General features: G+C 40.1%; 1 protein-coding gene across 3 annotated transcripts in view; it reads left to right on the top strand.

Annotated features, from left to right (window-relative positions):
• Positions 1-14,891, top strand: part of NR6A1 (nuclear receptor subfamily 6 group A member 1) — a 173,256-nt gene that overhangs the window by 23,426 nt on the left and 134,939 nt on the right. For all 3 annotated transcript variants that reach the window (XM_084797959.1, XM_084797961.1, XM_084797960.1), the window contains exon 2: positions 12,124-12,165. In XM_084797959.1, the coding sequence (XP_084654085.1) occupies positions 12,124-12,165 (42 nt within the window). The remainder of the gene's footprint in view (positions 1-12,123; positions 12,166-14,891) is intronic.

The following is a 14,891-nucleotide window of genomic DNA, read 5'->3' as shown; positions in this document are numbered from 1 at the left end:
AACCCTGTATCGAAAAACCAAAAAACACCCGAAACAAAATACTAATGCAAATCATTATTATTTATTATTGTAGAAGCCAGAAGAAATTTAATCCCCTGGAAGTGGAGTAAGCAGTCTCATGTGTCGTGGGAACCTGGGCTCTCTGCAAGAACAGCTACTGAGCCACCTCTACAGTCTCCCTTTTAAAATTTTGAGACTATTTCTCTTTATATAGCCCTTGCTGTCTTGGAAGTCAACTATGTAAAGCAGGCTCACATCTAGATGTTTTGTCTCTGAGTTCTGAGTGCTGGGATTAAAGTTATTTGCTACCATGCAGAGTGTCTTAGTTAGGATTTCTGTTGCTGTGTAGAGACACCATGACCAAGGCAACTCTTATAAAGGAAAACATTTAATGGTGCTGGCTTACAGTCTCAGAGATTTAGAACATTATCCTCATGGTATGATTGAAGCAGACATGGTGCTAGAGAAGGAACATTGAGTTCTACATATTGATCTGCAGGCAGCAAAAGGACACTGTGTGCCACACTGGATATAGCTTGAGCATATGAGACCTCAAAGCCTGCCTCTACAATGACACACATCCTCTAAGGCCACACCTACTCCAGCAAGGCCATACCTCCTAGTAGTGCCACTCCCTATGGGGGCCATTTTCTTTCAAACTACCACACAAACCCAGTCTGTATTATTTTAAGTAGTATATTTGCACTTTATAATAAATTGCAGAGAAGTTTTCTTAAGTTGTGGTTGTAATAATTGAATTTCCAATTTTCTTCTGTTTTTCACTTTTCTTTTTTTTCTTTTTCAAGATAGTTTCTCTCTGTAGCCCTGGCTATCCATTGCAAATCACACACAGAACCCTCAGTTTTTCTTTTTTTTCTTAGAGCATGCATTAACTTGTTCTTTATTTAAAAGAAAGGTTCTGTCTAACAGATTTCTTAGTTGAATTGTGATTCCGTAGCTCTATTAGTGGCAAATGTTAGCATGATGAATCTTGGGTATAGTGTCTTTCTGTAAGAATTATGTAGTTAGTGGTTTGTCTTTGCTTTTAAAAAAATTTTAAGACTCATTTTTATTACTTTATGTGTATGAGTGTTTTACTTGTGTATGCATCTGTACACTGCTTGTGTGCCCTGATGCCTGAGGAGGAGGTGAGATTCCATGTGGATGCTGGAAATCAAACCTGGTCCTTTGATGGGAGTTCTTAACCACTAAAGCAACTCTCCAGGCCTGCCTTTGCTTTTTCTTAAACTGAGATTTATCCTGTGCTCGTAGTTACATGTAGACGTTTTACAAGGAGAGTGACATTGCCAGATTACCTGTGGGAGAACTGACAGTAATTAAGAGACTTTGCTCAGAGATAGAACTCAAATCCATGCTTTGTTGGAATCTGCAGGAGCCTCTGATAGAGGAGGAGCTGAGGGTCCATTTGTACTTTAAGGTTGGAAATGTTGCTTTAGTGTGATGTGAGAATTAAAACCATACAAAAGTCAGCTGGGCATGGTGGTGCACACCTTTAATCCCAGTGCTCAGGAGGCAGAGGCAGAGGCAGGACGATCTCTGAGTTCTGAGCCAGCCTAGTCTATAGAGTAAGTTCAGGTACATCCAGGGCTACACAGAGAAATCCTGTATTTAAATACAAACAAACAAAACCAAAAGTAATGCTTTCTCCATTTTTAATGACAGGGACAGATATGCTCTGAAAATTATTGCCTTTAATTCCTGAGTTTATTTTTTTTATTTTTTGCTGGTGTTTTGGATACCTCTGTGTAACTTGAAGGTCAGTTTATAGTTTCTGGCGTTAGAAAACAGATAAGGAGTTTTAGAACAGATGTTTGCTAGTTGAGAAGGCAAAGAAGCTAGGAGTCCTTGTTAAACACTGTCCTTGGGTATGTGACACAGAGACAGATCTCTTTGAGTGCAATGGATAGGACTTACGATACCTAATACCTTTTAGGAAATGAAGCAAAATAACATTAGTCTACCTATGTGCCATCGGGAACACGATAAGGAATGAACAATGGAAACTACAATCATGAGAGACATACTGTGATGTCATAGGGTTTGTAGTATGTCTGTAGAGCTCTAATTTTGAGGTCTTCTTGTATTTCAGTCCGCCTTGTTGCTCTTGTAGTATATTCTTTCTGACAGTTGTGGTCACGTTGACTTACTCAGGAATGTGAAGCATATTCAGAGGATTGGTGAGGTCAGACCCAAGCAGCTGTCTGCCACATGATCTTACTCAGGAATCCTGTTGCTTCTGGTGCTTCACTTGATTTTGAAGCACAGGGAAGTAAAGATACAATTCCAGTAACATGTTTGTACTGCTGCTGTACACAGTAGTGGTAGAACTTTCCCTCTAAGTCCACTGAGCTTATTACAACACGACAGGGAGAACTGTAAGGAAACATGTGCCATGCACGTGAATTTCTGAGTGGCGGGAGGCAGGTAAACTAGGATCTGTGGCACTTAGTTATTTCATTAGTTGGGTTATCTGAGATATTGGATCTGATGTTGATGTAAAAGTTAGTTTCCTATCAAGGAGCTGTAGCCCCATTAAGAGATGAGCCAACATCTGAGTATCATTGAGTGTTAACTTAGTAATGCTATTCCTGAAGTGTTTGGTGAGTTGAGTTTGTTTCTTAGAGCTCTTCCAAGGTGGCTTAAAATTTTAAATTAAAAAGTCTTGGAGCTGGAGAGATGGCTTAGAGGTTAAGAGCACTGTCAGCTCTTCCAAAGGCCCTGAGTTCAATTCGTAGCAACCACAGAGTGGCCCACAACCATCTATAATGTGATCTAATGCCCTCTTCTGGCATGCAGGTGTACATGCAGGCAGAGCACTGTATACATAATAAATAAATCTTAAAAAAAAAAAGTTTTCCCCAAGTCTATTTATAATTGTGTTTTTTGAGGTGAAGATTAGAATTTTGTCACTTATGATAATACTTATTTTAGTCTGAACATTTACTATGTTCTTGATATAATATAGAGTATTTTATTATTTAATTTGAAACTTACAACATGACTGAAGTTTTATGACTGGCATAAGTCCTATTTTCATTATTAGATGAAGAAAATTCTGAATTCTTGAGACTGGTTATTTTTTAAAATCATAAAAATTGGGGCTGGAGAGATGGCTCAGGGGTTAAGAGCACTGACTGCTCTTCCAGAGGCCCTGAGTTGAATTGCCAGCAACCACATGGTGGCTCACAACCATCTATAATGTGATCTGATGCCTTCTTCTGGCCTGCAGGTGTACATGCAGGCAGAGCACTGTATATATAATAATAAATAAATCTTTTAAAAATACTTATGATGGGAGCTACAATGGAATGGAAGGGATTAGAGATTGTAACTTGTTCTTTTAGTTTTTTTTTCTTTTTAATTTATTTTGTATACAGTGTTTCACCTGCATGTATACCTGCAGGCCAGAAGAGAGTACCAGATCTCATTATGGATAGTTGTGAGCCACTATGTGGCTGTTGGGAATTGAACTTAGGACCTTTGGAAGAGCAGTCAGTGCTCTTAACCTCTGAGCCATCTCTCCAGGCTGTTGTTCTTTTAGTTTAAAAACAAGAATGTAATGTACTTTTTTGTCTGTTCTGAGACAGGTTTTTTGGTAGCCCTGGAGGTCCTGGAACTCACTTTGTATACCAGGCTGTTCCTGAATTCAGATATGAATGCTACAATTAAGGGTGTGCCTACCACCACCCTGTGAAATGTATTTTCTATCTCTTATTTATTTAACACTTTTGTAAGTGTTTTTAGATTAATTTATGGGTATGAATACTTTGCCTGCACATGTATATACATGCCAGGTATCCATGGAGGTTGGGCCAGGCATGCCTTTAATTCCAGCACTTGGGAGGCAGATCTCTGTGAGTTTAAGGCAAATTTGGTCTATAGATGGAGTTCCAGGATAGCCAGGGCTATGACATAAGAAAAATGTTATCTCAACAAAGGAAAACAACCCCCTCCTCCAAAAAAGGGTGAAGGAATTAGATTCCCTGGATCTAGAGTTACACATGGGAGCTGCTGTGTGGGGCCTGGGAACTGAATTCAGGTCTTCTCCAAGAGCAACAATGCACTTACCCACTGAGCTACCTTTCCAACCCAAAATGATTCTCTCTTAACTCAGGTTCTTCACATATTAATATTAGATAATTGTCTTAGAAAGGTTTCTAATGACTGAAAAAGACCATGCCCAAAAGCAACTTAGGGAGAAAAGGGCTTACTTCATCTTATATTTATGGGTAACAAATCTATTACAGAAGGAAGGGAAGTCAGGGCAAGAACTAAAGCAGAAGCCATGGAGGATTATTGCTTCTTCTTCACTATTTGTACAGTAAGTACTCTGCCCGCATGTGTGCCTGCATGCCAGAAGAGAGCACCAGATCTCATTATAGATGGTCGTGAACCACCATGTGGTTGCTGGGAATTAAACTCAGGACTTTTGGAAAAACAGACATGTTCCTAACCTCTGAGCCATCCCTCCAGCCCAGACTATTGCTTCTTGGTTTGCTCTCTTGACCTGTTTAAGCCCAGGACCACGTGCTTAAAGATAGTATCACCCACAATGGGTATAGCAATCATTAATCAAGAAAATGCTGGCTGGGCTTGGTGGCACATGCCTTTAATCCCAGCACTCAGAAGACAGAGGCAGGCAGATTGCTGTGAGTTCGAGGCCAGCCTGGTCTACAAAGTGAGGCTAGGCTAGCCAGGGATACACAGAGAAACCCTGTCTCCAAGACAAAGACAAAAACAAAAACAAAAAACCAAACCAAAACAAAACAAAAAAGCTTAACGTTGCAACTTTGAGCTGGAGAGATGGCTCAGCGGTTAAGAGCACTGACTGCTCTTCCAGAGGTCCTGAGTTCAGTTCCCAGCAACCACATAGTGGTTCACAACCATCTGTAGTGTGATTTGATGCCCTCTGCTGGCCTGCAGGGCCACAAGCAGGCAGAGCAGTGTATACATAATAAAGAAATAAAGCTTTAAAAATTAAAAAAGAAAGAAAGAGAGAGAGAGAAAGAAAGAAAGAAAGAAAGAAACAAAGAAAGAAAGAAAGAAAAAGAAAGAAAGAAAGAAAGAAAATACCCCAATGCCCCACAGGCTTGCCCACAGGTCAATCTGCTTGGGGTATTGTCTCAATTTTGGTTGTCTTCCCAAATGAGTGTAGTTGTGTCAAGACAATGTTAAGCTAGATAGCACAGTGATATGTATCCCTGAAACTTAAAAATAAACTTTCGTGTGTGTGTGTGTGTGTGTGTGTGTGTGTGTACATGAGTACATGAGTATGTGTGTGGAGGTCTAAGGACAACTTTGTAGACTTGGCTCTTAGGTTCTATCTCTGTGGGCTCCAGAGGCTGAGCTCAGATTGACACACTAATACCATTGGACAGTAAGGAGCATTCACTATTCACTGAGTCATCTTGCCGGCCCCAAGACTGCAACTTAAAAAAAAAAAAAAGAGTTTAATTACTTAAAATTTTTTTCTAATATTTTATGTCTACATGTGTGTATACATGTGTATACATGTGTGTCTGTGGACAATATCCATGTTCTGCCTCAGGAGACCAGCGTTCCAGAGAGTTGAGAGCTGCCATGTGGGTGTTGGGAATGGAATCCAGCAGCCAGTGCTCTTAATCACTGTGACATTTTCTTTTTTCCTTTTTTTTTTTAAATTTTCTGAGATGGGGGCTGCAACTTTTGATCAGACTCCAGATCTGAGAGGAATGCCAAGAAAGTAGATCTCCTTTACTGAAGATGAAATGAAAGTACAGGTAGGGGAGATTGTGTAACATTACCAAATAGCTTCTTACACCAGTGTCTCTGGTGTATCACTTTGTGGTTTTTTTTTTCCGAGATAGGGTCTCTCTGTGTTGCCTTGGCTGTGCTGGACTCACTTTGTAGTCCAAGCTGGCCTCGAACTCACAGCGATCCACCTGCCTCTGCCTCCCTAGTGCTGGGATTAAAGGCATGTGCCACCACGCTCGACCTATTTTTTGGCTTTTTGAGACAGAGTCTCTCTGTGTAGCCTTGGCTGTCCTGGACTCGCTTTGTAGACCAGGCTGGCCTTGAACTCACAGTGATCCACCTGCCTCTGCCTCTCAAGCTGGGATTAAAGGTGTGTGCCACCACGCCTGGCTGCTTTGTGGTATTGTTATATAATTGTTTTAACATTAAAGCTGCTATTTTTAGTCTTTATGTAAATTATGGGGAGTTTAGAAATAGTTTATACATTACCTTTTCAAACTTTAGAGTGTGTCAGGAAAAAATAAGGTTGTGAAAATAGAATTTATTTTTGTAATTTAAGGGTGTTAATGTCATGCTAAAGAAGAAGGGAACAGAATTTGGGAATGGACTAGAAAACCATTAGAAAGAAGAGAAGAGAGATGGCAATGTCTTACTATTGCTAGCCTCACACGTTGTCTTGTTTGACTTTTGTGGTTCATTTCATGTAATGCTGTACAGTAACTATTTAAGTCTGTAAGATAGAGACAACAGTAGTGACTTGGAAAGAATTCTTGAAGTATCGAGCCAATGCTTGGCATACTAAAAATTAAAATAAGTGGCATCTGGCAAATTATTTTATACTTTTTCCTCTATATATGCATTTTGAAGTTTCTTTGAACTCCAAACTGAATAAATACCGGTCCTTGTTCCTCCAAAGAACCAGAAATGATAAATAAAACTGTTAGAGGCTCATCAAGCCATACATTCTTTTGGAGAAATGTCTGCACTGTACTAATGGCCTCTGACTCATCAGACCATTGTGTCCTAGGCTAGTTTCCCTTTCAGGTTCTGGAGCCAGAGCCTTGAAGCTGTGTGTTAAAAAAAAAAATGTCTTAATTGAAACTTGTAAATTTGGTTTGGCCTTTCTACATTTAGTCTTCTTTCAAGGCTATAATTACAAAAGCTAGAAGCCTGAAGAATGATATGAAAGGTGATGTAGGTTGATCAGAGGGACGTTACTAATGTTTCCATAGAAATTCAGGCTCTCACAAGCTGCATTCACACCCAATACATAAACATGTGGGCATAATAGGTTATATAACTAAGAACCCAAGTATGCCCCCTATTCTTCCTGTGTATGTATGTTTAACTCCTTAGACGTCACATTAGAGAAAATGAAGTGAAATTGAGAAGTAGGTGTTTTGTTGCAAATGTGATCTTGACTTTTGTAAAGCTGGAGAAGGCTTACTATTACTTGAAGCTCTGCCAGCTGGTTTTTGTGTGGATAGGAAGTGCATTCAAAAGTGGGTTTGTTGTTGTTGTTTGTTTGTTTGTTGTTATTATTGAAGTATGGCTTGCCAGGTTACCTGTAAAAAACAAAAGCCTAATGGCTTTGACCAAGCCATTTTTATACCAGAAGGGTCCTAGAAGATGGGTGGAATTGGTAGCAGGTCTTCAAAAGTGGAACCATTTCCCAGAATTTCAGGGACTGTGTGCTATTTGTAGGTTATCCCAAGCACGCTCTTGTTTTTAAAAAACTCTATGTACTTTGAATTTTCTGGTTTATATCTTAGAACTCATTATATTGAGTACATTTGGGCTGGCATTGAACAACTTCCTTTATACATACCTGGATTTTTTGTGACTTACAGGTTAAAAGCCTCAAATTTCTTATATATAGTAGTTAAAGATTTTTATGATACAACTCTGCATTTTGCTCCTCTGTTTATTGCTCTCATATGCCGTGTCCTCTGAATTTTGTTCCTTGGATAGCCTTGTTGAGTTAGATGCCATCTTCCTCCCCGTAATTCCATGCTCTGATTGCTACTTCTCTTTTCTTCCCAGTACTGATTATAGCTTTTAAGCATGCCATTAGCTCTTTATAGCAGTCTACAGATGGAGACATTGGATCACACTGGTGAAGTCACTTGCTAAGCCAACACAATTTGTAAGTAATGGTGCCAGAATTAAAATGTATTCTGAGCCGGGCGTGGTGGTGCACACCTTTAATCCCAGCACTCGGGAGGCAGAGGCAGGTGGATCGCTGTGAGTTCGAGGCCAGCCTGGTCTACAAAGTGAGTCTAGGACAACCAAGGCTACACAGAGAGACCATGTCTCGAAAAACCAAAAAAAAAAAAAAAAAAAAAAAATAAAAATAAAAATAAAATAAAATGTATTCTGGAGCTGATGAGCTGACTTAGGGGTTCTTGCTTTGTAAGCCCGAGGACCTGAGTTTGATTCCTAGAAGTTACAAAAGGGTGGAAGGCGAGAACTGACCCTAAAGATTTGTTCTCTGACCTCTACATGTGCACGTACACACAAAAACATACACATTATACACACACACTCATAGAATAATAAAGTTTAAAAGCTGTTAAAATAAATAGGGCTGGTGAGATGGCTGTGTGGGTGAAGACACTTGCTACCAACCTGATGACCCGAATTCAGTCCCCAGAGTCCACATGCAGGAAGGAGAGAACCAGTGCCCTCAAGTTCTTCTCTGACCTCTACATGCATACATGCATACATGCACATGCACACATGTACCTGTGTGAGCATACATGAAATAAATAAAATGAGTCTGACTTACTACTGTGTACTATCTCAGTTGTATGTTGTCTTGTGTATGTTTTCAAAATGTTTTATTTTTTAAAGTAGTTTGAATCTTTTTGTGTGACTTTGCATGTGCATGTACATTCATGTAGAAAGACCAGAGGTCATTCTTGGTGTCATTCCTCAGGATCTGTCCACATTGTTTTTTGAGACACTGTTTCTAATTGGCTTGGAATGCACTGTTTAGGCTAGGCTGGCTTTCCCAGTACTCAGATTACCATGTGCTACCATGCCTGGTGGTGGCGGTGGCAGTGACGTTGGTGGTGGCAGTGGCAGCGGTGGCTATTGCTGCTGTTACTCTCAATCTCCTCCCCTGCCTCCTTTTAAAACAGCTGCTCAGCTCACTCTGGCGGGGAGCTCTATGTGTCTCAGACTAGCCTACAACTTGATCTTCTTGCCTCAGTCTCTTTGGTGCAAGGGTTACGGATGTGTGCCACCACAACTAGCATTTTCAGTTTTACCCTTAATGAATTTAAGTAGCTATGTGAACTTGGTATAGTGCCACATGCCTGTATTTCTAGCACTCTAATCTCAGTATTAGGAGAAAGGCAAGAGATCAAGTTTCAAGTTTGAGATCAGATTGGAATGCATAGTGAGATCCTGACTCAAAATTGTTTTTCAGCCAGGTATGGCGGTGCATGCCTTCACTTGGGAGGCAGAGGCAGGCAGATTCCTGAGAATTTGAGGCCAGACTGTTCTACAAAGTGAGTTCCAGGACAGCCAGTGTTACATAGAAAAATCTTGTCTAGGAAAAGGAAAAAGGTTTTAGTGGGTATGATAGCACACAATTTTTATTCCCAGCACTCTCTGTGAGTTCAAGGCTAGCCTGGACTACATAGCGAGTACCTGAACATCCTGGCCTACATAGTGAGACCCTATCTCATAAAATCAAACTAGAACACCTCCACTTTTGGTTTATCAGTCACTAGTCACATCTCAAGTATTCAGTTATTACATGTGGCTGGTGGCTACTGTATTGGGCATTGTAGTTACACCACATATCTATTTTTATAAAATTTGTGTTTGACAGCACTATTCTAGGTTTTTAAAGTTGAAAATAAGGAACCTGCTATTTTCTCCTACAAGTTACTATTTTGATAGTTGTTTCATTGTGGGGCAATGCTATTTACCACTTTAGTTTTTTGGAGGGTGAGTTCTTCAGGTATTTACTTAGCAACCCTATCTGGGATGTGACTGTGTTCTAACTCTTTCAAGGTGGTTGATTTGACTGAACAAAGGGCACAGTTTCTTTGAGGGGAAATCAGTGAGCTCATAATCGGGAGATAAGGCAGACAATAAACAGACGTGAGCTGAGTGATCCAGAAAGGATTAGCATGCGCGCGCGCGCGCGCGCGCACACACACACACACACACACACACACACACACACACACACACACACACACAGTCTCTCTCTCTCTCCAGAATATCTCTGTGAATTCTATATACTAAGCTGGCCTCAGATACAGAGATCTGCTTGCCTCTGCTTTCTGGGTGTGGGATTAAGGGTGTGGACTGCCATACCTAACTGGAAGCTATTAGTACAAGTATTAAGTAAAGTATTTGGGGGTTCTTGGCTGGTGTTTAAGAACACTTGCTGTTATTGGGGTGGGCCCGAGTTTGATTCCCAGTACCGTGCTGAGTGGTGTACTTATAGCCAGAGTTCCCTATGATCTGACGCTCTCTTCTGGCCTCTGTATGTATTCTGCCTGTACACATATACATAAAAGTTTTAAAATGAAGGATTTTGCAAAGCCCTGTATTGTTTTGAACTTCAGATTTTAATGGGGGCCTGATTGTGATGTACATTGTAAGGATAGGAGCCTGTGGGATCATGAAGAGGACCACTGAGCTAATTAGAGGAATCTCAAGATTTTTTTTTAGATTTGATTTATGTGTATATGTGAAAGCCTGGATGTACATGTGGGTATAACCAAGTGCGTGCCTGGTGCCTGAGGAAACCAGAAGAGTATTTTTGATGTTGGCTCCTCTGGAACTGAAGTTATAGGTACTTGTTAGTTGCCTTGTGTGTGCCAGGAACTAAACCCAGGTCTTCTGCAAGAGCAATAAGTTTTTAACCACTGAGCCATCTTTGCAGCACCTAAGGCCTTACTTTTGACCCTAGACCCCATTCTTTCCTTCTCTCTCTCTCTCTCTCTCTCTCTCTCTCTCTCTCTCTCTCTCTCTCTCTCTCTCACACACACACACACACACACACGTCTCTCTCTTCCTCTTTAAATTTTATCCTTGAATTTTGAAAAATCAATTAATTATGTATACAGTATTCTGCCTGCATGTGTGCCTATGCTCCAGAAGAGGGCACCAGATCTTATTATAGACTGTTGTGAGTCACCATATTGCTGCTGGGAATTGAACCTTTGGAAGAACAGACAGTGCTCTTAACCTCTGAGCCATCTCTCCAGCCCTATCCTTGATTGTTATTTTATGTGTATGGGTGTTTTGCCTGTATGTGTGTGTGTGTATATGTATGTATGTATGTATGTATGTATGTATGTATGTCTGTGTGCCATGTGTGTGCAGTGCCCTTAGAATCCAGAAGAGGGCATTAGATCCCCTGGAACTGAAGTTACAGATGGTTGTGAGCTGCCATTGGGGTGCTGAGGCTAGAACCCAGAAGAGCAGCCAGTGCTCTTAACCACGGAGCAGTCTCTCCATCCCCTGACCCTAGGCTTTTTTATTCTTATTCTTCACCTTGTACCTCAAGTTTAATATTATATCAAGCTTGAATTACAATAGTATATGCAAGATGTTGTCTCATACATTTGAACATAATGTTCTTTATTGGATTTTGAAACCAGCTCCCTCCTTCCTTTTTCTTTCTTTCTTTCTTTCTTTCTTTCTTTCTTTCTTTCTTTCTTTCTTTCTTTTTGTTTTTTCAAGACAGGGTTTCTCTGTAGCCCTGGCTCTCGTTGACTCACTTTGTAGACCAGGCTGGCCTCGAACTCACAGAGATCTGCCTGCCTCCGCCTCTCAAGTGCTGGGATTAATGGCGTGCGCCACCATGCCCGGCAATGATAATCTTAAGTTCATCTTGTATGATATTTGTAAATTCCTGTCTTGTTTATTTTGCTTTCTTTTGTGACCTAATTGATACTATTAAATTTAAAAAAGTTAAATGAAATTTAATTTTCTTATTACTTTGTATTCTAACAGAGATTGGCATTCTTATTTATACAACTGTGCTATTGTTTATTGAGCCCCTAGTATATGCTAAGCAATATGCTAACCTCTCTAACTCTGGTACATGTTTTTAATCTCCATTTCTATACTTATGTGATGAAATGGAAACTCGGATGGGGGTCTGTATACTAGGTAACTGTTAGGCCAAACTAATTTTTGTGTCTAATTTGGGGTATGGGAGTGTTACTGAAAATTGAACCCAGTATTTTGTCCATCCTAGACAAGAACTGAGTCACATCTTAGCCTGAAGTCTGAATCTTTCCCCATTAGGTGATATTTGATTTTTAATATTTAGAGTCAGCTTGGAGAAATTAAAAAAAATAATAATCATTTTTTCCCTTATTGTTCTCTCTTTAGGTTTCTGTCAGGATGAATTGGCAGAGCTTGATCCAGGCACTAGTAAGTTCTAAACGTTCCCTAGTGTTTGTTGTATGAAAAGGTGTGACTGTATACTTACAAACGTCAAACTTAAGAGATCTTGATATTCTTTTTGGAATGGCCCTCACATTGTATCTTCTCTTAGCAATTAAAAGAATGATATTCTACCTTTTCTACTGTGAGATATATTTTTTTAATTTGCTAGTATTGTTTGATGGCCAGATATATCCATTTAATAGAAAGTTATTTGCTGAAAATTTTTGTTTAAAACAGATCCCTTTGCTCAGTTTTCCATATTCCAGTGAAACCAGAAGCAAAACAGTGTTGGATTTATGTACATACTCAACCATATATTCAAAACTCTTTCCTTCCTTCCTTCCTTCCTTCCTTCCTTCCTTCCTTCCTTCCTTCCTTCCTTCCTTTGACACAGGGCCCTTCTATGTATCCCTGCCTGTACTGGGTTAACTATGTAAACCAGGCTGGCCTTGAACTCAGAGAAATCCACTAGCCTCTGCTTCCTGGTTGCTGGAAATAAAAGCATGTGCCACTACACCTGGCAAAAATGTTTAAAATACTACTTTTCACTGTTTATTAAAAGAAGGTACACTACTAAACTTTTCTCATTGCTCTAACAAAACACCTGACAGAAGAAACTTACTGAGGGATGTTTATTTTTGCTCATAGTTTTAGGGTGCAGCTCACCATGGCAGGGGAAATGTGGCAGCCAGAGCAGATACAGTTTTTGCATCAGAAGTGTGAAGCAGTTAGTCTATATTCAGGAAGAGATAGGGTTGTGTCAGTTATTGAGTTTGGAACCCCAGCCCATGGATGGTGCTGCCCACATTGATGGTTTGCTCACTGTCTCAGTTACAGCCATCTGGGTATGCCCAGAGGTTTGTCACCTAGGTGAGTTGAAATCCTTCCAGTCAGTAGTGAAGGTCAGCTATCCAAGTATCATAGCGGCTAGCTTGTTTCTTCCCCTCCCTTCTCCTTCCCTCCTCTCCTCTCCCCTAAGCTGCTCTGTCTTCTCTCCTTTCCTTCTTCCTGTGTGTGTGTGTATGTGTGTGTTTGTGCATATGTGAACATGCACTTGGAAGCCAGTTATGTGTTCTCCTCTATTTGCTCTTCAGATGATGGTGATGATGATGGGGGTGGGGTGGGGGTGCAGGATTTCTCACCAATCCTGAACCAAGCTTTGGAGATCCATCCGTCTCTCATTTCCCCAGTACTAGGGTCATGGGCACACATCACCATGCCTGACTTTTACATGGGTATTAGGGTATCAGCATGCTGTGCAACAAACCTTACCTATTTGCTTTCTCCCCAATACTCTGATTTCTTGATATTTTCTTTTTCTTTGAGACAGGGACTTACAGTTCAGGCTGTTCTCAAACTCAATATGTAGATGGTGATGGCTTTGACCTCCTGATTCTCCTGGGTGTTAGAATTACGAATGTATTTTACCATGCCCAGCTTTATGTTTTGTTTTTTTTTAGAATTATATAATTGATGACTTTGTGCCAGTTTAATTTGTAAAGCATTTGCATCTATCTTATTAAGATTAGGATATGAGAGACCATCTCAACATCTAGTTAAATAATATTCTTCAAGACTGTGTAAGTCTTTTTAAAAAATATTTATTTATTGTTTATATAGTATTCTACCTGCATGATGTGTGGCCATACCCAGAAGAGGGTACCAGGTCTCATTATAGATGGTTGTGAGCCACCATGTGGTTGCTGGGAATTGAACTCAGGACCTTTAGGAAGAGCAGACCGCACTCTTAACGTCTGAGCTGTCTCTTCAGCCAAAGATTGTGTAAGTCTTGATCATAGTTGTTTAAATTTCCTGTGCTCTCACACTGTGGCATGAAGTATTCTGGCACATGATTATAATTGTTAGAGAAATAAACATGAGTGTGTCTACTGTGTATTGACCCTTTTTTGCTGTAATGCTAAAAGGTCAAATGGTAATTCAGATTTAAAATTTATGAGATGGTGTAGAGTTACCTCCTGGCTGTAGGACTTTTAAAGGGTCATGGGCTAACCAGCATGTTATTAGGTGAGTGATGAAGCTTGTCTTTTACCCACTGGCTAATATCATCCCTGAGAACATGGACGTTCTCGTGTATTTTCCCCATACACTTTAAAATAAATATTCATATGTGTTCAGTTAGTGCTATATTGCCAAACAGAATAAATCTATGATATTTATCAAATGCCAAGGAATTATATTTGCTTTAAAATATATGAACTAATTGTGTATGTCGGAGGTGTGTGGATGCCGCAGCATGCATGTGGAAGTCAGAGACAACTGTGGGAGTTAGTTCTCTCCTCCTGCCGTGCCTATTCTAGGGCTCCAGTGTGGGTTGTCGGGCTTCACAGCGGAGGCCTTTCCCCACCGAGTCATCTTAGCAGTCTTAGACTTGGCTATTTGAAATTCACAAAATAGAGAACCAGTTGTATATTATGACCATAGATTGCATATCAGCACAGTAGCTAAGGGTTAATACACTTTTTTGTTTTTGTCATTCTCTTATGGTTAGCCTTGGGATGAGGAAAGATAAATTCAGTTATTTTCCTGAGCCATGGTCCTGTCATAGCATTTTTCAGTACTAGGAAGGCATTGATATTTTGCAAGCAGTCTTTCATGGACTATATAGAAAACACACCAAATAATTAAAAACTAAGTGAAACATTATGTTTTTCTTTACTGCAGGCCCAGGCCTTAGCCTCATAACTTACGCT

Source organism: Acomys minous (assembly GCF_964271855.1).
Source record: "Acomys minous genome assembly, chromosome: 10".
NCBI lineage: Eukaryota > Metazoa > Chordata > Mammalia > Rodentia > Muridae > Acomys > Acomys minous.
The sequence above is the reverse complement of the archived record's forward strand: the minus strand, read 5'-3'. Positions and strand labels throughout refer to the sequence as shown.